At 40.2% G+C, this 20,824-nt stretch overlaps 3 protein-coding genes across 9 annotated transcripts; all 3 read right to left on the bottom strand.

Annotated features, from left to right (window-relative positions):
* Nucleotides 1–12,023: 12,023 nt before the first annotated feature.
* LOC106638157 (alpha-1A adrenergic receptor-like) lies at nt 12,024–13,933 on the bottom strand. 4 transcript variants are annotated; one of them, XM_089592062.1, is made up of 6 exons: nt 13,816–13,933; nt 13,149–13,379; nt 12,938–13,018; nt 12,782–12,863; nt 12,504–12,672; nt 12,209–12,366 (listed from the first exon to the last, which is right to left on the bottom strand). In XM_089592062.1, the coding sequence occupies exons 1-6, from the start codon at nt 13,833–13,835 to the stop codon at nt 12,278–12,280; spliced, it is 672 nt and encodes a 223-aa protein (XP_089448188.1). In that variant the 5' UTR covers nt 13,836–13,933; the 3' UTR covers nt 12,209–12,277. The 4 variants fall into 4 exon arrangements, with proteins under 4 accessions (XP_014206696.2, XP_089448186.1, XP_089448187.1 ...); XM_014351210.2 differs by having other exon boundaries at nt 12,024–12,366; nt 12,782–13,018; XM_089592060.1 differs by having other exon boundaries at nt 12,024–12,366; nt 12,782–13,018; nt 13,149–13,247.
* A 1,312-nt stretch (nt 13,934–15,245) lies between these two features.
* On the bottom strand, nt 15,246–17,516 carry LOC149374739 (dopamine receptor D2-like). Of its 3 annotated transcripts, none has more exons than XM_089592037.1 (5): nt 17,334–17,516; nt 16,671–16,909; nt 16,180–16,416; nt 15,938–16,106; nt 15,246–15,855 (listed from the first exon to the last, which is right to left on the bottom strand). In XM_089592037.1, exons 2-5 carry the CDS (start codon nt 16,895–16,897, stop codon nt 15,475–15,477), a joined length of 1,014 nt encoding a protein of 337 aa, XP_089448163.1. In that variant the 5' UTR covers nt 16,898–16,909; nt 17,334–17,516; the 3' UTR covers nt 15,246–15,474. The 3 variants fall into 3 exon arrangements, with proteins under 3 accessions (XP_089448163.1, XP_089448165.1, XP_089448164.1); XM_089592039.1 differs by having other exon boundaries at nt 15,246–15,721; XM_089592038.1 differs by having other exon boundaries at nt 17,408–17,516.
* Nucleotides 17,517–18,340: 824 nt separating this feature from the next.
* On the bottom strand, nt 18,341–20,824 carry LOC149374738 (histamine H2 receptor-like). Of its 2 annotated transcripts, none has more exons than XM_089592052.1 (5): nt 20,520–20,824; nt 19,911–20,147; nt 19,559–19,795; nt 18,926–19,094; nt 18,341–18,827 (listed from the first exon to the last, which is right to left on the bottom strand). In XM_089592052.1, exons 1-5 carry the CDS (start codon nt 20,534–20,536, stop codon nt 18,459–18,461), a joined length of 1,029 nt encoding a protein of 342 aa, XP_089448178.1. In that variant the 5' UTR covers nt 20,537–20,824; the 3' UTR covers nt 18,341–18,458. The 2 variants fall into 2 exon arrangements, with proteins under 2 accessions (XP_089448178.1, XP_089448179.1); XM_089592053.1 differs by having other exon boundaries at nt 18,698–18,775.

The raw sequence follows: 20,824 nt of genomic DNA, 5'->3' as shown, positions 1-20,824 counted from the left end.
TCCTTTGTTCGAACGTAACGTGCCAATGATCTGTCATCCACAGCGAAACCGATGAGCCTTCACGTATAACCGTGACAGAGCAACGAGGCGTCAAAAACTCAGGTTGGAGGAAAAGTGTCTCGTGACAGGTGAAAAGTACGGTTGAGACGGAAAAAGTCCCCCGAGCCGATTTTTCGGATAAAGAGAGGAATGCCAAGGTGATGGCACGCGCACGTAAAAATCGAGGAAACAGCTGGCAAAAAACCGAAATATATATTTTTCCACCGGAGACAGAAGGGCGAAAGAAAAGAAGAGCAGATAGAAAAAAAAAAAAAAAAAAAAAAAAAAAATGTGTGTGCATGTTTACACACGCGTGTTGTATACCGTACGTGTGTATACGAGAGAGACGAAGGAACGGAAAGAAAGAGAGGAGGAGGCTCGCGTTAAGATTCCAGGCTGTGCCGGCCTGTCTGGCCGCTTCTCTCCTTCTTCTGCACAGGTGGGATATCTCCCCGAGGGAGGGAGGGAGGAAAAAACAGTCCCGGGATGAGGAGCGATCTCGTTTGAAAATCGTCTCCGAGGGAAGAGGAGCAGCTTAGCACACACATGTTGCGCGCTACCAGAGAGTGAGAAGAGATATATAATAAGTACTCTAAACCAACACCCTGTGGTGAGCTCGTTGAGCCTGCGAGCCGCGAGAAAAGGCGACGTGCTGTCTGCCAACTCCTCCTCGTGTCGCAAGTTGCAAGTCGCAAGTCGCAAGGTGACGTATACGTGTATACACACATTATATATGTATATATATCCTTCGACTCCTCTCACCTACCTGTAGATACGTGAGAGAGTAATCGCGTGGCCTCGAGTGCTAATAGAAGACGACTCGAGAGAGCAATAGCAGCACCATCAGCGGCTCGACGACCTTACTCGAGTACACAGCTATATATATATACGTCCACTTGCGCTCCTCCTTTCCTCTCTGATCGATCGGCTACTCTTTATATATATATATACACCTGATGTATCCTCGGCCGCTTCTTCGTCTCTTCTCTCCCATTTTTTTTTTCTTTTACTTCCTCTCTTTGTTTTTCAAACCCATAAGTCTCGCTTTTAATCCTCGTCTTCCCATTCATTTTTTGTCCCACGGCGCGCGCGCGCGTGCAATAACGACGGTGGGGATCGGTATATATTTCCTTTTCTATCGTCACAAGAATCCATATACCGATGCCGTTTATGCAAACTCGATGCTTTTTGCTCGTTAATACCATTCCCAGGCGCAATTCGCCTCGATTCATTTTAATGTAAGGTATAATAACCGGCTAAACGATCGTTTCGTTGCCACATACACCTCTCTCTCTCTCTCTCTCTCTTTCTCTATGTGCTGTAAAGATGCGAGAAATATTTTTTTCAATCACTCGAGTTGAAAACGATGAATTGCTTGTACATCATGCGACGAGTGATATTGCTCAGAACTTCAGATTCAGGATTGTTGGTATTTTTCCTGGATCGACCCATTCACCGTACACTTAATGAACTCTATATCTTAAAAAAAAAAAAAAAAAGATTTTAAATTAAGCGAATCGTTGTTAAACAATATAAATTATAAAAACCATCAAATCAAAGAGAGTTGCACTTTAATATGACAGATAAAGTCCGGTGCGAGTAGAGTCAGTAGAACAAGTTATACACACGTGGCTGCGCAGTAGTAAAAGACAAGTGTGCCTCGGACTCGATCCAATCACACCTATTTAGGTGTGTTACACGATGAAGTGGCAAGGCATCGAAAAATTAATTGCACATCTTATAACCAATGTATGTACCATCGCCCCAAAGTGATACACCTCTTCAGGACCCATATTTTAAATCCAAGCATCTGGATCGAGCCGCCGACGATATAATACTTTACTCGCACGTACGGCACCAGCAGCCTCTTTCGCGATCAACAGCCACGAAGGGATATGGGGAAGGGGGACGCGTTTTCTCTTCCGCGCCTAGTATGGCATCCAGTGCGTGGCAAAGGAGGCGTTGGCGCGGCGATACGCGCACTCATAAATATTATACAGGGAGCACTGTCCATGTATATATATATATATACACATACGGTACAGCCGTCCGGAGATAAAGAGAGCCAGAACACGGGGGGAGCAGCCACAGGGACCGAGGAGGTTGCCCTCTCCGGTCGTCCATGCGCGCATTCTCTCGGGCTCACCGTTTTCATACACGTATGTGTATATATATATATATATATATATATATATATATACACGGGTGTTCTTCCCCGCGAGGCTTGCACACGCGCATATACGTATCTTGTTATATGTGGCTGTCGCAGTGTTGGGGAGATACCGCGTCTCTTTCTCGCGAGAAGCGAGATTTTATATATATATATATAAATATAAATACCTATACACGCACCGAATACTTACGGGTTTGTTGAGTTTATATGCTGCCCATATGTGATACTGTACATTGCGTATCTTTTATCCCAATCCATCGTTTGGTACTCATACTTTTAGCCGTACTTTGTACTGTTTATTTTTGACTTTTGGTCTTTTCGTCACTTTGGTTTTACCCCCCAATAACTCAAAAGAAGCTCAAAGTGACAGATCCCCGCTGTATAGATCTTACGCAAAACATGTTGATCTCATGTCCAAACCTTTGTGTAGTGCTGGCACAGTATACATTTTCTCATTTAGGTGAGTGTACACATAGTGTCTGTATATTATATTAACTATAATTATATTTTGGATGGACCACGAAGAAAAAGTAGTGAATTTCGACGAGTCATACTTACGATCAATTCTCATTTCTTGCCGTTTTAATTGTAAATTTTTCTGATTTTTATAAGTCAGGTTAGCATCTCGACGAGATAGTCTTTTTTCGCGAAATAACACGAGTTGTTTTTAATCTGCAGTGCGTGGCACTCAATTCTCCGTGAGCTAGTTTTTATTGAATAAACACTCGAGTGAAAAAAAAAAAAAAAAGAAAAAAAAAAGATACACCGAAGCGACGGTGCAATTACAATTTAGAAATTCTTCGGTGGATGAGATGCCACATTAGAGCAGTTTAAGACACCGAGCGGCGGCAATTCCAATTAAAAAATGCTTGCGAATGAAGGCCTGATTTTGTGGACATAAAAAATCTCATTATCCTCGATTTTGAGCTTTTTGCTCTTCGCCGCATACGTAATGCGCAAGGGGTCCAGCACTGCTTCAATTGCTCGTATCTTTTTTTTTTTTTTTTTTTTGGACAAAGATATATACTTACTTGTAATTTTATAGTACTTTTTTATGAATATGCGTACGGATATTGAAAAACTAAAAAATTCCATTTCCTCGTTTTAAACTAATCGCAAGGACGAGGGAAAAAAAGCCTCAGACGCTCGAAAATAAAAATGATCTCTAATATGATGCATTAAGAGAAAAAAAAGAAAAAAGAAAAAACCGAGAGAGGGAGAAAAAAAAGAGACTCGGCGTCGTCACTAATGAAGCGTGCAAAAGTCATCCGCTTTAAAAAGAGGCAAGATAGGTCCCGATGACTAATCGTAAATATTTATACGCCGCTGATTAAGATTCGGATGGCGTTTGAGTGCTTTTTTCGTTCACGTGTTGAGTGAAAGAAAAAAAAAGGACATCGACAAAAATAAAAGGATCGATTCGGGTCGACGGAAAATCGGAGAGTCACAGAAGAATAGAGAAGCGCTATATACTGCGTGAGAAAAAAAAATTAAAAAACATTTTCCTTCCAAAAAAAAAATTAAATATTACGGTTCTTTGTCCACTTTGATCCCAGGATCATGCAAAACAAACATCATTTCGGCTGAATTGATTAAACCGCGCCTTGAGAGTTCCCAGCAATCGGTGTAAATTTTTTTTTTTATAGAAGCCCAGGATAGAGCATACCGGTCGTAAAAAAAAAAAAAAAAAAAAGGTGAGATTTCCTGCGACGGCCTTTCATCCGACTCCGTAACGGCCGAGCAATTAGCTAAGCGCGAACGATTCCGAAAATCGTGTGAAAAAAAACCTGTTGCTCCGAGAGAGAGAGAGAGAGAGAGTCCGGTGAGGCAAATATTCTGTATGGGCAGGGATACTCTGCGCGCGGATCGGCTATTTTTAAACGATTCCCTCACGTGGTGAGATTCGCCTTGGAATGACGACGACGACGATGATGATTATTCGAGGCGCGCGGCCGCCGATAGCTCCATTAGAGATTCTTCTAACGTCCGACGAATCGATGGGCGAGAGAGCAAAAGCAAAGTATGGGGTAAGACAGAAAATGGAAGACAAAAATATCGATGGAAACAAAAAAAAAAATTAAATAAACCGAGAAAAACGGAGATGCGTCCGTCCAGCAGCTCAAACGTATGATGATGATGATAATGTACGGTTCATTTCACGACGTGAGAAGAAAAGAAACAGAGATAAATCGAGATAAAATATATCATTACCGTGATTATCGTTCAACGGTGTATAAACCTGGTACGTTAATTTTATTTATTTTTTTTGTTTTGCCATTTAAACCTTATTTTATTGTACTTTACAAAGATCAAAATTGATTTCTGAAGTAATACCACAACTTTGGACTAATCCAGGTTTTACTTGACAAGGGCTTTCTTACATGGCCAATTTGGACGTTTAAACTTGACCCTTTCGTATTCTGGAATAGTCAAGTATGAGCTATCAAATTTTTTTGGTCCCTGAAACTCCAACGTAGCTATTGAGTTGTCAGTAGCTTTACAGCAATGAAGATTTATCATTACCTTAATGTTCCTTTGAAGCTTTTCTGAAAAAAAAAAGGATGTAAATTACCATGGGTTTTCAAAAAAAAGTCGGCAAGAAGATTCGGGCCCAAAACTTGTTTGAACCTCGCATAACTTGAGAAAAAAACTAATTTCACATTAAACTATTCGATTTTTCGTGAAGTGACTCGTTTACTCGTGGAGAGAGAAACAGCCTCCACTCCTCGTTCTCCTCGCGATACATATACTTACAGTTACGACATGCGTACCAACATGTTATATATTGTACGCTTTGCTCGTAAAGCTCTCCTCTGCTCTACAGGTTACAGCTCTCACGCGCGAGCCAGAGGACACCAAAACGCTCGAAAGGTACTATCTTCCGCAAAGTCGCGCTGGGGATAAGAAAGAGAAAAATCAGAGAAAATGGCACTCTTGTGTATAATTATGAACCAACCGAGAACCCATAGGGAAGAAATTAGATACATGGATCAGAAGTTCGTACACGATTGTGCTCTTCCGTGCAATATCACACGCGTATACATGTATTACACGTATCAGACGTAGATAAATACGTGGCTCCATTTGCTTCCCGAGATGGGAGTTTCAAACTTGCTCATCGAAAAATCACGCGTCAAGACATTCGAGTTCACACGGGGGGCATATTCCTAAGTAGGCACAGCGCCAAAGGTTTTAACGTCATTTTAAGAGCCGTCTCGATGCCCCCCCCCCCATTTACCCCGAACCGATTTCGTGCAAGCCGTGAGAACCGCACGATCTTTCCCCGGCCGACGCATGATCGATACGATTTTTCACGACGTGCGCAAAGCCACCGAATTCATCGCGCGTCTGCTCTCTCGCTCGGCGCCGACAGTATTATACCGATCTGCAACCGTATAAGCCGAACATTAATAATTCCCCGAAGGAACGGGGGGGGGGGGAGAGGGGGAGAGACGCGTGTCGTCGCCAAGGGAGGGCCGGGGAGGACAGGTACCTATACGTACATGGCGGAGCGCAAAAAGGGGGGAGCTCACCTTCGCGATATTAATTAAGACCACGTAGAGCCGTCGCGTCGGGGCATCAAAAGTTTTCCTATTCGTATACCACGTGGATATAAGTGCGCTAGGCTGCGGCGAGAGGCGTTTAATTTACAAAATCGTCAAACGGCCGGCCGATATAAATTATGCTGGGCCCTTAAAAGGCGTCTCTTTCTCTCTCGTGCACGCGCAGAAAGGAGGAAGACGAGAGATGGAGAAAAAACAAAAAAAAACACAACGAAGCCAAGGAGGAGGAGGAGGAGGAGGAGACAAGAGAGAGAAAAAGGGCCACTTGCCTTCCCGCATCGCCATGATTATCGTCAAATTTATAGGTTTTTACGGGACCCATAAAAATTCCGAGGCTCACGCACACACTTTTCTATATATGTATATATATATACACGTGTGTATACATAATACGTAGGCAAAAAGAATTCGTCTTCGCAGAAAAATATATACACGCCGGAGCGATCGTTTGAGCGCCGCCTCACGGGCTCTTAATATATATATATACAAGCGTCTGTCTATATATGCACACGAAGTAGCATCAGCAGCAGCAGCAGCAGCCGAACCTCTAATCACCGTAAAAATAGGAAGTCCTCTACATTTCTCGGTTTACGATAGCGCGGAAATGTATATTTTTTCAAAGCCATACTAGGTATATATATACTATATAGGTGATGGGTATATTTCTGTTGACCGGCATTCCTCTTGTCTCTCTATGTATACCTACGTCGTCGTCCTCCGCCTTTCTCTCTGTTTCCTCGTCAGTGTCTGTCGCCGTTTTATGTACCCAATATAATACAAATATCATTATACCCACTGCTCGGCTGACACTTTTACGAAAATCCCCTCGAGTATGCCGTTTCAGGAAAGAAACGATGATAAATTTGCCGTCGCCACCGAGTTTTTGCCAACAACGTTTCCGCGTCACGGGCTGTACTCGGCCGATCCTCACCGTATCGGTTAAATCGTTCGGAAAAGTAAGTCGTTTCATTATACAGGCACACTAACTTACATCGAAGCTCATAATATATATGTATATAATATAAGGTGTGCTCTCTCGATGAGCCGATCGATGCACACACGTATACAATGTAATCGACCGAGTACACATACGATGGGAATCGGGATATACACATTTGATCGGTTCTGATGTCGGCTCTCTTTTCTCGCAAAGTGCCTCTTACGGGATGAATTTTCAGCTCGACTGGGTGCTTACTTTGGGTGGTAAGGATTTTTTTTTTTTTTTTTTTTTTTTGTTGATAGACCCCTACTTCTTTTTTTTTTTTTCTCTCGGCTTGTATATAATACCAGTCCGCAGCTAGATTTGATGCATGGGTTTTACTATAGATGTATGCCTATACACGCCCTAAGGTGCAGTATGTGTGTGTGTGTGCTAAAATTCGTGCACCCCAACGTGACAGACAAACACAACTGATGTTGATTTTACTGCGCATTTCGCATTAAAATAAAAAAAAATAAAAAAAGTTTCATATTCAACGATCAATGTACAGTAAAATGTTACTTGGACGCGTGTATTATATACGTATACAATGAAGGTACATAACAACAAAATAGGAATAACGGTGATGACGTATACACGAGTGACGTACGTAAGTGTCGGTCAAAACATCGGTTTTTAAAAGCTGTCAACGCAATAATAATAATATGAAAAAAAAAAAAAAAACTCGAGCCACAAGCAAAAAACGATGAAGAGGTGTACACAAAAAGAGTAGGGTATGTGGCTTGGTGCGTGCGTGTGTGTATAGGTAGTCAGCAGCGAATCATTTAGCTTTCAAAGAGAAGATGAAAAAAAAACGGAAGACGAAGAGCCCGCGAGACAAACGAGGGAAGACTCTTGACCAAGTGAGTACATAAAGAGAACGAGAGTGAGAGCACATAATATATTATTTCGTCGAGTGGACTCGCGTATGTAGTATACCGTTGCGTCCACACACACATATATATATAAGTTTGGTCAACGCGACCATGTACAATACACACATATACATTGCAGTAGAGTGCAAGCGTGGGTTTTACCCAGAAATCGTCTTTTCTCCATCGTTGCCGTCGTCCGGCTCCGTTTTCAATATAACACGTGCCGGCCGGCCCGGGCCGGAAATGGCGCAAGTGCCGCTGAATTAACAAGTGGGAATTGGGCAGACAGCACGGCGCGCCTCTCTCGCTCGCGCCTTTTGCGTTATTACACCCAGTTTTTTTTTTTTTTTTTTCCTCTTCATCCTCCTTTCTTTCGCTCGATTCTCGTTGTCGACAACATTGTTGCCGATTTTTATTCTTCGGCCCGTCAACCGACCTCTGGACTTTCTTCTTATACATGAACGTCTCGAGCTCAATTTCCTCTCTCCTCGGCGACAGCTAAGCGTGCGAAGTCACTTACGCTATACACGTGCAATTACACAGAGACGTCTCTCTCTCACTGACGCGTCTCGCCTTTTCTTCTATGGCAAACCGTCCAGTCGTCGCCTGCGTTGGTCACAGCCCATCAAGTTCACGTGGCCATATAACATAATACATGCACAGTATATTACGATCGTGTCCGATGTCTCGGCGCCGAACTGGAAGGATTTACTGTTTATATTCAGCTCCTCTTACCGTATACTACTAATACCCCGTGCAATTTTATTGTACGAAACTCTCTCTCTCTCTCTGACGCGTCTAACCCTTTCTTCCTGCATTATGCCGTCGTCGGCCGTATACTTATGCAGTTGGTGAAAGCCAAAAGTTCACGCGGCTGTGACAATGCAAACTCTCGGGTGTATATATATAATATTGGCCCCGGCTGGGCGCGATGCGTCTCGGCGCCAGACCTGAAGGATTTATTGTTGATTTCGGCCACGGTCGTATTAACCGGATGATCAACGTGTCTAGTCTATTGTGGCCCATTATTCGAAAACCAAGTAGCGCGACCTAATCATTCGGCCCATTGACGCCGCAAGCGTCCGACATAAACGACACCATAACCCGATCATATTTTGTTTTTTTCTCCGAAAGCAAAGTATACAACCGGTCTGTACTTGCCTGTGTGGTTTATGTACATCACGGTTTCCGCATCGTATATCGGCAAATGGCCACCTGTAATAACGAGAATCGGAGAAAATTAAATAAGTCACCCTTGAACAATTTGTATAGAAGCATACCGTAACAGCAAGTGTACATATAGTATGTATAACGGATGAGTCGACGGCGGTGTGCCATCATGGACTGACGCCCCGAGGCTTCGCCGAATCAATTAGTCGAGAGAGAGAGAGAGATGGTGATGCATGTCCATCCCTTGCGTACATTGGGTTTATAGAGGCGGAATTTTTCCAAAGTCCTCGTTAAAAAGGCTTTCTCTGTCGCAGGTGGCCTGCTAATCGGCACGCGCCCGCACACACACACCGTGCCCATCCACATAGTCGTGTGCTCTCGGGCCCTCTAATCTCTCTCTCTCTGTCATTTTACGTTTCCACCTAAACATCTGTTGCCCCGCTGATGGCGCTCCTCCAACAGGGGTGTGGGGGATGGGGACAGCAAAGTGTTCCCCGGGCCTATCTATCTATCGGCTCCTCTCTTTTACCTTTGTTTTTTTCCCGAAAAACTTGACGAGAAACGTCGAATTCCTGCGGCGCCCCTCCACCCTCTCTCTCTCTTTCCAGCCCACAGCTGTACACAGTCCGGAGCGTAAAAGCGTCCCGAGCTCTCACCTGTTTTTACGCGTCAAGTATTATATATACCTATATGTAGGCGTCATACCTCCGAGGAGATGCGCAACAACTTTGTTTTAGAGCCTTGGCACCTTTTTTTCTTTTCTTTTTTTTTTTTTTTTGCCCTCCCCCACCCAACCACTTCGTGTCCAACTGACATGAGTCTATATTATATTGACGCGCTTGTTTGCCGAGAGACATATTTTCGGCGGCGAATTTTCGTTGCTTCAAGAAATCGGCCGATCATCTCTTTACAAGTGCAGTGCAAATATGTGTATATTTATGTACACTTGCCAAGGAACATTGGTCACGTATACCGATGTAAATGTGATGTATCTTTATCGGTGCTGGCCAAAGAATTTTGGGATAAACATCCTCGTTCCAGGGCTACTCATCGCCACAATCAGAGGTTTGAGTGTATATACGGGGTAGAGGGAGGTGGGGGGGGGGAGACTCATCTCTAAAGGCAGATAGGTCGGGGGAGAGGCTCTGGTGAAAAATCACCGGGAGAGATAAAGGATATACGGCTTGTAGTGGGACTTGACAGCCGAAACAATGAAAAATGAAAATATCCCTTTATGCGGGGAGAACGTCTCCCTTTTTTCTTTCTTCTTCTCTCGTTGGCCCCCACGTTGAAGACCCTCGGAGGGCGCGGCTTTGGCTCAAAGGGACTTGCTGCCGGTCCTACTGCGCGTCGTTGTTGCACGCCGCCAGAGGGGAAAAAAAAAAAGGTATATATATATAAGAGGGGGAGGACCACTTGGGCGAGCAATTTCCACGCGCGTGACTCATCGCCAGCTCCTCTCGAGTGTAACAGGGCTCCCCCACGGAGCTGAGTGCATAAGCGCCACTTTTCTCTCCGCCCGTTTCGGTTTCTCCCCCCATATATTTCCCTTCGGCCGGAATGCAGGCAGTGTAAGTATATAGAAAAGGAAAATGGACTTTCGAGTACGCGCGCGCGCGCGCGCTCCCCCGGCACGAGATAAGCGAGGCGCGCGCGACCAGGTTTATATACCTGATGGATACCTGTGTATATATACACGTAGATCCCACGCGGCTCACTTGTCTCGTCGGGCCTCGGGACGGAAGCTTCGGGGAAAAGGAAAGAATACGATATACCGTATACACCCAGTGGTAGGTGGGCTCGAGCCAAAATGCACACACAGAGTCGTCGCGATCGTTTCTCATTCCGTGTCTCTTTCCCGTGGCCCCCCCTTGTCCTCGGCATCTCATTCTCTTTGACCCGGCAGTCGCTTGCGTCTATTGGGCGCTCCGCGCGCATAATGGCACCCTCGGTTTCTGCGGACCGATCGCTTACTGCGTCAGCGTGCGGCCGTCCAAATCTCTTTTGACGCTACTTATGCACTATAATGCACTTATTGGGCATACACACATATACCTACGGTTGCTTTGGAAGCACTCGTCTCCCCGCATCACCGCCCACTTCCTTTTTGCCATTCCACATGGACAAAGTAAAATGGCATTGCTCGTGCACACACATATACCGATACGCTTACGTGTTACTTGTGTGTCGAAGCGTCTCAATTATACCGGGACGAGGACCGGTGGTTGTGTGCCTGTGTTTACATGCGCGATGTTGATTATCTCGCTGCGTCCCGCTGATAAGCAAGACGGGAACGACCCGATAGATCGGTATCTCGCGGGGAGAGACGACAGAAGCCCTTGGGGTGTATGTATATGTAACGAGGAGCAGCGGAGGCTCTATGCAAATAACACGCGAGTCGGTTCGGCTTGTCGTATGTACCGATTGAACGAGCCACCCGCGCTCTGGGGGAGGTCGAGGCTGCACACACGCGCGCTTATATATGTATACACGAGAGCGCGAAGATCGGTATCTTTTGCTGTTGCTGCTACGATACACGTATATATACGACGAGGATGCGCGATGGCTTCGCGGAATCGTGACGAAATTTCTATATCGATTCGTGGGAGTGAGGGAGATGGGGCTATGTGTGTGTGTGTGTCGAGGAGCCGATCGGCTCGAGATTTTACTCTGGTATCTCGATTTCGCGGATCCTTTGTTTCGCGAGATATACATATACGTACATGTGCGAGGTGGGTGTATATAAGCGTCCGATCGGCCTTTGTTCTTTCTTCCCCCCTCCCTCCCTACTGCCGTACCGATCTCTTCGTTGGCTTGATCAAGAGACGCAGAGACGTATACGCCGACCGTGCGAATTTGCGTTCGTTCGATCCGATGCGTGTCGGGCTACCTTTTTCACTCGTGGCGAGAGTCACCCTTTTTTCGGCATTCAAATTTATTGTTTTCATTCGGGACCCCGGGTATACTTAATTTGTAGCTCTTTGGAACGTCTTCTTCAAGACACGATAGTATACTTACCTACTACATTTTCTCTCGTCAGCAGAGAAAGTGGCGGTGATGGTCTTGTTATTTTTTTTTTTTCTTTTTTTTTTTTTTTAATAATGGCCCGTGAAAAAAATCGTATAGATTTTCAAAGATCATCTTAATTTTATAAACCATTAAACAAGATAATATCTAAAGTATAGTACAATTAATTGATAATTACACTAATTTTAACATTACTTTGTCGAGTCTTGCTTACTTCACAACAGTTTTTTGCAGCTCGTCATGTTTGCGCTCAATCGTACTCTTGTCCGTCTCTTTTTGTTTTACGGCGTGATTATCGAGTCTCGCGTTGTGATCACCGGGATCCAGAGCCTTACACCTCAACAGGTGACTGTAAGCTTTACGGAAGGTCAGATTTTTCCAGGCGTACAAAAATGGATTGATGCCGCAGTTGCACATCGCCAGCCAGTCCACCAAAAAATACACGATAAGGCTAGGCTCGTAGCGTAACACTTGCAACAACATGACGACTATGTAGGGCAACCAGCACAGCGAAAAACAGCCCAGGATCGTCAGCACTGCCTTCAAGTATAAATACAAAAATGGTGAATAAAAATTTGAGTTGTGAAAATTATGTTATATGGTACATTGGAAAGAAGACAAGCTGGAGTTTTCGTGTGTTTCTCAGTGGTAGCCATTTCGTACTTATTAGGGCATACCTGGTTGCTCTTGCTGTAGCTGGCATTGCTGCGGAGGCCGATCTCTCGCGACCTCGCTTTCGATCTTCGCGTGTGGGCCCTCGCTTCCCTCCAAATTATCCCGTGGAGTATCAAAATGCTGAGCCAGACGATCAGGAAATTCGGTATCAAAACCCCTTCTACGTAGTACCTGAAAAATCAAACGCCGGTTAATCGCACACGCCATATACATACCAAAGGAATCGATCATTGTTCCTTCGACATACTGCAGGGATTTGATATACAAGGGCATGGCATACTTGGGAATGCTGGTGGTAAAAGTACAGCTGCACCCCGGCTTGAAGGTGTTCCAGTACAGGGGTACTGTGGATACGAGCAGAGCTGCACTCCAATTGATGATTATTATAAAAAATGTGATTCGCTTTGTCATGTAATTTGGGTAACCGAAAGGATACTTTATCGACACGTAACGATCGACAGCGATTGCCGTGATGTTGTAGAAACTCGCTGTGCAGGCAAAGCACAAAAAGAAGAACCTAGAATTAAGTAAAAGTTGAATTTTTCGTACAACGACAACGGTGGATGTAAAAATATGCAGTGTGAAGGAATTTGCTGATGAAAATATTAGGTTTAAAAGAAAAAAAAATTATTTTCAATACTACTCACTTTAGTAAGCACAAAATTTTGCTATCAAGATCCTTGTTGATGAATAAAATGACATCGTAGGTAATACCAGGAGCCACGAGCAGATCCGAAACGGCAAGACTAAGAATCAGGCGGTTGGAGGTAACGCTAATTAGCTTACGGCTGAGTTTGATAGCCAAGATTGTCATTACATTGCCGAGTATGATTATCAAGAGCAGCACTATGTACACCACCATCCAGTAAAAGTGGTGTCTGGTTGACGAGAAATTACGAATTATTGTAATAACAGTAATAACGATAATCTTGAAATTGACGTGGTGAAACACATTTTTTCTCACTAGTGCAAAAAACTAATTACAATCAATTTTAAGAGAAAAAGTCCTCGAGCAAGTCAGACGGACTTTGGTAATTGTTTACAAAATTCCACGACTCGTGACAACTTTCTCGCAATATATCCGTTAAGTACTTCACGAAATAACTTAACATTGAATTGTTAGTCAAAAAGTAAACGTTTTTTGAATTATATTCTCGGACTACTTTTATCTTTTACAGCATAAATACATTATAAATAAATAAGTCGTTTTCAATTTATTGCCAAGAAAGCTCATTGCCGATCTCTACTGTACGCTTTATTATTCAAAAACAAAACATTTTTTATTTATTTTATAACAAAATTTTGTATACGTACTCAATGAAGGAGTAGATCATGGTTTTTGGACAATCCACAAGTTGAGGTGTTGAGTGTGAGTCGCGAAATATAAGATATATGAAACAGTTGTCCAAGCAGCACGAACGTGTGTATGCCGTGCCACCAGGGTAATAGGGAACTTGTAACAAAATCCTATGCTAATGGGAGTGAATGAACTGAAGCACACGAATGAGTAACCATTTTAATTTTTTTTAATACCTTCTTCGAAAACTGTCTGAGCTGTGTGCATTAGATAAATTTTACTTGTTCGTACGCCACATGATGTTCTAATTAACGCTTTCAGTAAAACTATCATAACTAGTGTGAGATTTCTTATCAAAGTTTTCTATGATTGTACTATACTTGTGTATAAATAATTTGTATAGTTCCTTAGTAATAATATTGTTTTTTATTTTTATCTGGGAAGGATAAATGCCTTAAAACTCAACAAACACTTTTCATTTGCACATAAATTTTATATGCCTACATGATATTCATTGTTTACCATGTATTTAGAAAAGAAAGTTCATTTATTTAACATAAATTCTTAGTTTTATATATGTAAGAGAAAATATTCGATATCGACTTGTAAACCGCACTGGCGAAGCACAAGAGAGAGGTGGAGGGCACAATTGTTGGTATTCGGTAAATGTACAAAATTTCATGTGTTATTGAGCAAACAGACCCAACTTGTAAACATTTTTCGAAAGTGGCAATGATTCACCACTTTTTCGAATCTTGTGAAAAACACGTTAGTGGTATCAGACAGAGAAAGTGTACTTTCGTGTGTTAATTGAATCACACGAAATTCACGAACAACAACTTATACTCAACGAAAACACCACATTCTTAGAAATTCACCTACTATCCAAGCGTTTTGCCCAGCAAGCACGATTTGAACATTGTCCGGACTAGATATTTTCTCTCGTATGTATCCAGAATGTTTTATCTGTTGACATTTCGTCTTCTTCAAATTTTTCACATATTGTTAACGTTTTAATTCATCATACTTTTTCAAATTTAGCGATAATTATAGAGAACTTTTTTTATTTAATGTTAGGCATCTGTTTGAGGATGTAAAATCATGTTTTCTCGTACATACATTGTGAAGTTTACTTTTGATTAGAATTGATAAGTCGGATATAATAACGTGATATGAACACGGAGTATTGTCCAGATTTTTCACATGTATAACGTAATTGTCGCTTTCAGTATGAAAATTTTCTACAAATTTTAAGCTTATATACAATACCTTATTCTGTATATATCTTTAATTCTCGTAAAGGATAAAATTTTGTACGAGTACAGAAATTTCACTGTACAGATAATTTTTATTCATTTTATTTAATTAACCAATGCAACTACGTTCAGTAAATTCTTGATATTTTTCAATCATCGTATACATTGTAGTCATTAATTACGTGGTAAATTGTACAAAAAGGAAATCATACATACGATAAGTAATTAAGTAAAAGCTTAATGTAATTTTTAATTAGTGACTTACTATATATCGACAGTTTTCTGCATGTCGACTATATCAAAATTCAAATTGGTAGGTATGAAACGTCATCAGTTACCTTTAACGTCACGATTTAAATTATCACCGAGTTAAAAAAAAAACCTAATTTAAATTTCATAAAATTTTACTTTTATCACTTGTTAAGTCGCATCTTTTCCAATGGTTTTTTCATCAATACCCGCCGAGATTGTTTCCAGAGCAACAACAGCCTGTAGCTCGTGGTTCTCGTGTTTGGTCGTACTCACTGTTATCACCTTCTGTTTTGAGATTTGATGTCTAAGCCCCGCATAATAATCGTTGTGAGAGCGTGACTTTGGCCTTAACAAACGACGGAAGGCATTGCAGAATTTGTCATTATTCCAGGCGTATATCAATGGGTTCATTCCACTGTTGCACATCGCAATCAAAAATATTAAGCGAGTTACTTTAGGACTCAACTTTACGTTAGCTTCTTCTAAAGTTACAAGAATCATAAAGGGTAACCAAGAAAGGGTGAAACAACCTAGTATTTTGAGTACAGTCTAAACGTATAAAAAATAATATTAAAAGTAAAAAAGGAGCATAAACTTATTTGTATCTCTTGGTGTGAATGTACGTGCGTACCTTATTAATTCGGCTGTAGTTCGTATTACAGGTCTGACCATTCTCTCTCGACCTCGTTTTAGACCTTTGCTTGTGGGCTCTTGCTTCTTTCCAAATTCGGCAGTAAATTATTAAAACGGTTAGCCAGATGATAAGAAAATTTGGTACGATGATTCCTACCAAGTGGTACCTACACAACATTATCAAATATCATTAGTAGAAAGTTGTAAATTTTTTGACTACAAAAAAAGTTGTTCGCATACCTAGAAAAGACAGAGTATCTTGTACAAGAGCGCGTCTGCTCGTAAGTATTCCAGTAAAGGAGTGCCGTAGATATAAGTAAAGCTGTACTCCAATTGAAAGCTATCATCCAAAATATTACCTTTTTCGTCATGTACTTTAGGTACCCAAGTGGATAAATGATTGATATGTAACGATCAATAGCTATTGCTAAGATGTTGTAGAAACTTGCAAAACAGCCACAACATAGAAAAATGAATCTGTCAAAATAAATAAAATGTTTGATTTTAAGTGTATAAACTTATACTATACGTATACGTAGCATCTTTTGAGATCTTTTGAACTACGTTTTTACAATTATAATTATCGGGTTCTCTCATAAATATTACTGTTTAACACTTAAAAAAAAGTATAAGCTGTTTTTTTCATTTAATTAGATTAAGTGTATTAATCTTTTTCAGAAGTGTAGTTTTTTTGTTACTTTTTGAAATACTAATAAATTTTTTACACTTACCTGAGTAGGCATGGGAACTTATTGTAATGGGGAAATCCATGAACAATAATGATATTGTATATTATTGCCAGACCAATGTAAAGGTCTGAAATGGCGAGGCTAAGAATCAAGCGGTTGGAAGTTATACTTAACAGTTTTTGGGTCAACGTCACCACTAAAATTATCGTGATGTTGCCAAATATAACCATCCCTAGCAGTACTATGTCGATTACTATCCACCCCCACATATCGCAGTCACTCTGTAATAAAAAAAAAAAAAATTGAATTAAGCATCAAGGTGCTAATTTATTACGATTATTAAGCTATGTTTGATATTAATAAAAATGGTTTGTATTGATTTAATCGAAAAATTTAAGCAAATATTATTGTAATGGGAAATTAAAATTTTTTTTTACTTATTGAAAAATTTCTTCGGAATATTTGTTAAAGAAGTTATAAACAACAAGGATGTACAGGATGTTGGTTTTACCAACAAAATGTGGTAGATAAAATAATAAAGTTGATTCCTTACAAGGCCTATGGTCTAAAACTGAGTACATACGATTAATTTTTTCAATATGACGAATCAATGTATAAAATAAAAAAAACTAATGTAAGTCCAAACATTTTTCACTGTACAAGTGAATTCCACTTATTTTTCAAGTTTGCATTGATGTAACATACCCTTGTAAAATTCAAAGTATCCCTCTACGATGAGCACTTTCTTTCTCACTGAAGTATTTTCTCTTTCAACCTACCTACAGCGTATTTTGAAAGTATAAAAATTCGGATAATCCTCACGAATGATTTCATTACGAATCAGCAAAAATAAGTTTCAAGAGCCAAGAACTATGCACGCCCATACAATGTGAACGCGGGCGTAAAACTAAAAGTTACTTTTAAACATGAACGAGGTGAAAAAAAAGATAAAAAGCTATTAAATGACGATTAGGGTGTTGATAACATACAACCTTAAGGTAAAGTGATTTTCTTTCCGGATAAATCCGGATAAAACTAAATTGAAGGATTTTATCAGCCCAGAAATAGTTTTAAAATGGTGTTTAAAGTTCTTTTATCCATGTTTTTAGGGTAACTGAAATTTGTGAGTGAATTTTTTATTAACACATTTTACCATTTCTTTTTTAAACTCAGACAAATAATATGTACGTTTAATTACTGATGGCATATACATTTAGGAGTACCACTACTACTACTACATTATTATTGTTGTTAATATTACTATTACTTTTATTATTCGTATAACGACTGAAACTGAATATTCTACCAAGTCTACGTAAGGAAAACATTGGGATCTTATTTTCTAAAAGATTCGATGTATCGGAAAAGACACGTCAGGACAAATTAAAATATACACGTAAAATTATTTACATTGTCTATTTAAGTATCCAACGTACTATTACTCAATATTTTTATCACGTGTTAAAAATTAATAAGAATTGCATTTGAAATAATTTTTTTAAAATGAAAATTCACATATTCTTATACTAATACTATAGTATTAACCTTGTTTATCGGGCACAGTACGTAAAAATACTTTTGATGTAATAAAAAACAGTACTTGAAGGTTTGTAATTTGTATTTGTTTTATTATACAAAAATATGCACAGCCAAACACAGTATGCATTCGATATTATACAGAAAAGCATTCTGAGTGAAAAATTCATGTAAAACTAGAAAATACTCCAAGGTACGGTCATTTAATCACAGGTACACATTAACGATCAAATTTCAACATAAACGTCGGATGCTATATTTAATATCAAGTTCTTCGCGAAAAGTCGCATGGTGTCAAACGATTCCATTGTTTATCTCGACCGAGATAGTTTTTGGTACTGTATTAGTTTGGAGCTCGCACCCGTCGGGCAATGCCACCGTCGACTTATTCGGCAAACCGCTCAGTCTTCCCAAACGATTTGCATTGTGGTTGTTGTGATCCCTCGCTTCGGTCCCTAATAAGCAACAACAAGCGTTGCGGTACAGTGGATTTTTCCAGACGTAGATCAAAGGGTTGAGGCCGCTGTTGCACATTGCTATCCAGTATGCCGCGCAGAATACGCCACGAATAATGTCGGATTGTAGCGTTACAACTTGCAGGAACAAAACCCCTATCAAAGGGAACCAGCAAAGTGTAAAACAGCCTAGGATTGTGAGTACAGTCTTGAAAAAAAAAAATAAATAAATAAAAAATTAATAAGTGCCAATGAACAATGTTCAGACCAGATACATTATGATTATGCGTATGTGTGTATGAATACCTGGTTACTTTTACTGTAGCTGGCATTGCTGCTGAGGCCGATCTCTCGCGACCTCGCTTTCGATCTTCGCGTGTACGCCCTCGCTTCTTTCCAAATTTTCCAGTAGATAATCAATATACTGAGCCAGACTGTTGTGAAATGCGGTACCACTATGGCTTCTATGTAGTACCTGGAAAAAAAAAAAAAAATTAAACGTTTCCATGATTCGTCCCTCCTTGTAGATAAATATTGAAAGTCCAATAAGTACATAGGTACACACAGTAGGTCGTGCATCAAGTTCGATAGGTAAATGATTTGTCATAAGAGCCATTTTTATAGCTCAAGCCATACCAGTTACATACATTTATTTATAATGTGCGTAAGGTTTTGGGTACAAGATAATACAAAAATCAATCACGCGAGAATAAATAAAAGTGTTTCAATTAATTCATTGATATTAACTCGTATACATCTAATACTCGTAATGATGAATTTGTTTTTCTTTATAACTTTTTGGGGACTAACTAAACTACCAATTCTATTTTTTTTTTTTTTTATAAATCTTAAGTCAGTTGAAAAATCAATGTAATTATGTATATAATAAAGAACGGATTATAGATTTGGCAACCTCGCGTGTGTAAGTTTGTTGCATACCTGGGAATGACGGTACCAATTTCGCAGCTGCAGCCAACCTCGAAGGTGTTCCAGTAAAGAGGTACTGTAGATATGAGCAATACTACAAACCAATTGGCAACCCTTAGTATAAGGACTGCACTTTTGGTTATATACGTTGGATGCTCAAACGGATAAACTATTGCGACGTAACGATCTACAGCTATTGCTATGATGTTGTAGAAACTATAGTGGAAAGCGGTACATAAAAAGGTGAACCTGTTAAAATGAAAAAAAAGCGGTTGAAAGTTTATACTACACCCTTGATATATATATATTTAAAGAAAAGTTACAATTTTTTAAATAAACGATTTCATTATTATTTGTTACTTGCCTTAGTATGCATAAATATTTGCTATTGTAAGCTGGATATGTGTCTAAGATTATATCATAAAGTATTGCAGGAGCCACGAGGAGGTCCGAAATGGCAAGACTGAGGATCAGTTGGTTGGAGGTAGTGTTGAATAGTTCACGATTGAGCCTCGCAGCTATTATGGTCGTGAGATTGCCAACTATTATTGCCACTATCAACAATGCGTAGGCCACTAGCCAGTATATATCGTAGTTGCTACTGGATAAACAAATTCAACAATGATAAAATCATGCAAGAGAGCAACGAAAACTTGTGGTGTTATAAAATGAGTATGCGTCACTTGTCAATTTTTAATAACATTTGTTTAGGTAAGAAGTATTGATTTTGCAGTTATACATGTCTGAATTTATAAAAAAAAAGAAATTTACATAGCCCTACTAAGATGGGCAACATAGACTGCTCTTTCGGAGCTTAAGATTATCGTTACTAGTTATAAATATAATAGGGATGGTCACACTGAAACTAAAGAGCGCTATTTTCAAAAATATTTTTAGATAATGTAGAAAGATTTTTTAGCAGTATAAAAATTGACGTTTTATGAACAAAAATATTTGAAATTTGAGTACGTACGTGTAGAAAGAGTACATTATGGTTGTGAGGAGATATGTTGTACGATGTGCGTCGTATAAACTTAAATACGAGACTACCTACGTACTTGAATGTTTGTAAGCTCGTTTTAATGGGATGAGAGAAAGATATTTTGTTGTTTTGAAGTTTTTATGACTCAACAAACCTGGCGCATGGCTACTTTCTCCAAAGGACAATGATGTTATTTCATACCTTATACGTTCTAAAGAAAAACTATCTAATTATTCCTTTTAGAGGCACAATTCTTGTTAGTATGCTCACATAGGCGAAAAAATTGACAAGTAGAA

Source organism: Copidosoma floridanum, unplaced genomic scaffold, assembly GCF_036245765.1.
Source record: "Copidosoma floridanum isolate Cflo_tuat_1 unplaced genomic scaffold, Cflo_Japanese_pri ptg000014l, whole genome shotgun sequence".
Classification (NCBI taxonomy): domain Eukaryota; kingdom Metazoa; phylum Arthropoda; class Insecta; order Hymenoptera; family Encyrtidae; genus Copidosoma; species Copidosoma floridanum.
The sequence above is the reverse complement of the archived record's forward strand: the minus strand, read 5'-3'. Positions and strand labels throughout refer to the sequence as shown.

Coding starts and splice junctions, on each gene's coding strand:
- LOC149374739 (XM_089592037.1), bottom strand. CDS start 16,897: ATGTGGGGGTGGATAGTAATCGACATAGTACTGCTAGGGATGGTTATA. Junction 16,107..16,179: donor AGATACTCTGTCTTTTCTAG/GTATGCGAACAA, acceptor AATGTTGTGTAG/GTACCACTTGGTAGGAATCA. Junction 15,856..15,937: donor ACTACAGCCGAATTAATAAG/GTACGCACGTAC, acceptor TTATACGTTTAG/ACTGTACTCAAAATACTAGG.
- LOC149374738 (XM_089592052.1), bottom strand. Junction 19,095..19,558: donor ATTGGTACCGTCATTCCCAG/GTATGCAACAAA, acceptor TTTTTTTTCCAG/GTACTACATAGAAGCCATAG. Junction 18,828..18,925: donor GCTACAGTAAAAGTAACCAG/GTATTCATACAC, acceptor TTTTTTTTCAAG/ACTGTACTCACAATCCTAGG.
- LOC106638157 (XM_014351210.2), bottom strand. CDS start 13,835: ATGATCTACTCCTTCATTGA. Junction 13,019..13,148: donor AAAATTTTGTGCTTACTAAA/GTGAGTAGTATT, acceptor ACTTAATTCTAG/GTTCTTCTTTTTGTGCTTTG. Junction 12,673..12,781: donor TTTACCACCAGCATTCCCAA/GTATGCCATGCC, acceptor TTGATTTTTCAG/GTACTACGTAGAAGGGGTTT.